General features: G+C 31.7%; 1 protein-coding gene across 2 annotated transcripts in view; it reads left to right on the plus strand.

The window, feature by feature from the left end:
- Positions 1–795: 795 nt before the first annotated feature.
- LOC108765642 (pyridoxine-5'-phosphate oxidase) overlaps positions 796–1,843 on the plus strand; it is a 5,106-nt gene continuing 4,058 nt past the window's right edge. The window contains exons 1-2 of one of the 2 annotated variants that reach the window (XM_018514446.1): positions 796–1,009; positions 1,168–1,287. In XM_018514446.1, coding sequence (XP_018369948.1) covers positions 952–1,009; positions 1,168–1,287 — 178 coding nt within the window. In that variant the 5' untranslated portion in view covers positions 796–951. The remainder of the gene's footprint in view (positions 1,010–1,167; positions 1,288–1,843) is intronic. The other variant, XM_018514447.1, reaches the window with a different exon arrangement.

Raw genomic sequence — 1,843 nt, forward strand, 5'->3', positions numbered from 1 at the left:
AGTGGGAGCTTAACTATTCATAGTGAACATAAATGTGGTTCTGCTATCAAAGAAGCGATAAATCAGACAACTTGCACATCCAAAAATGGGATATGTGATTCATGTCCCGATTTTGAACTTTGTGTTGTCTGAACGACTTTCACACAAATCTTTCACACAAATTTAAATTTTAAAAATTAAACAAGCCGTGAGAGACAGTTCAGAATAAAAAAAATTAATACTAATGATATGTTTATTTAAAGAATATGAAAATTATAATTATAGTTAATTAACGATGATTAGTTTTGTAAATATACAGATATATATATATATATAGATTCAAAATATATAAATATATAATTGATTTGCGCTAACTTGCTATCTGCATTTAAGATTGGAAATGTCGCTATTTAAACCAATATATCACTTTGCAAAACGCGTGACTGTGCTTAATTTTTGGCAAATGAAAATGATAAAGATATAATATGTTTCAACCGTAAAACTGCCCAAATGATAATTTGTCCTATCGCGATTTATAATTACAGTCAACTTAATTATTTTATCGTCTGACAATTAGTTGTAAAAATGATTTATAAAATAAAGAATTATATTATATGGCATTGTTATATATTAATTATTTACCCAATAACTACAAATATTTTTTAAATTGAAACGTTCCTAAGATCATTGCAATAGCAATATACTAATTAAAAACACCGCCAACGTGCTAATTAGTATACCTGTGTTTTGCGCCATCTAATGAGAGAGTGGAAAAGATAATTTCAATGACGGATTACTACATGAGAGAGGTTCTATTTCGAGATTCCGAGCCTCTCACTTGCCCCTGATCGCAATTATATTTGTAGATATATCTACTTTAAAACGATTTTACGGAACATTAAAAATAGTAGATATATAACATTCTTCAAGTGTTTCCTTTGATTTTTAGCAGCTTGAATAGTAAATGTAAAAATGTCTGGCCCATTTATTCCGAGCAACTTCATTCGTCGTTGGGTAATTCTATCACAAGGTAATGAACTATGATAACTACGATCTATTATCAGATAACTATTATCAGAAAAATAGATTATTACACGTCAAGATAACAATGACAAGGTCCCCTCTTTTTCCATTTGTAAATATTGATTCGATGGCCGACACGTTCTATGCATGCGCATTTTGTACCAGTCGCACCTCGTACGTGCCATAGATCGATCATCTGTTCTCTGTCGCAGTCGGGTCGGTCGGATACACAGTCGTGCAACATCATGTCGCTCCAGAGTGAGAATTACACTGTTGACATTGGAGGTAAATTAATAAATAACCGTCACACAGAGCTGTCAATTTTGTATAATAATGTGTAATAAACTAATGTTTGCTTTGTGTATCGTGGCAAATATATATATATATATATATATATATATATAAAAACTGATTAAGAAAAATAGAAAACTGTTCAATTTTTATTGTACAATAACACAGAAAATATAATAGCATCAACAAATGTTATTACGCATGGACAAATAAAAAATTGCAAATAAGCTGATAAATCGCAAATAAGCTGATATAGAATACATGCTGTAGTCTAACCTAACCTAATCTGATCACGAATAAGTTGCTAACTGCATGGAATCTGTTCTATAATCTCAACCCTCGATTTATTCCACATTACCTGCATGTCATCATATAACAAATGAAGTCTTTCCGTAGCAATAAACAAGTTTGAAATAGCAATTAATCTGCATAATATTGTTCATGCAAAACAGGCTCCCCTGGACCCCCGGCTCTATATAGAGGTTTAATATGTGGTGGGGGTACTTATTAGGGTGCAAGCTTTCCCCCTTTATGTTATTCTGACGCGCTC

This window comes from Trachymyrmex cornetzi, unplaced genomic scaffold, assembly GCF_001594075.2.
Source record: "Trachymyrmex cornetzi isolate Tcor2-1 unplaced genomic scaffold, Tcor1.1 scaffold503, whole genome shotgun sequence".
NCBI lineage: Eukaryota > Metazoa > Arthropoda > Insecta > Hymenoptera > Formicidae > Trachymyrmex > Trachymyrmex cornetzi.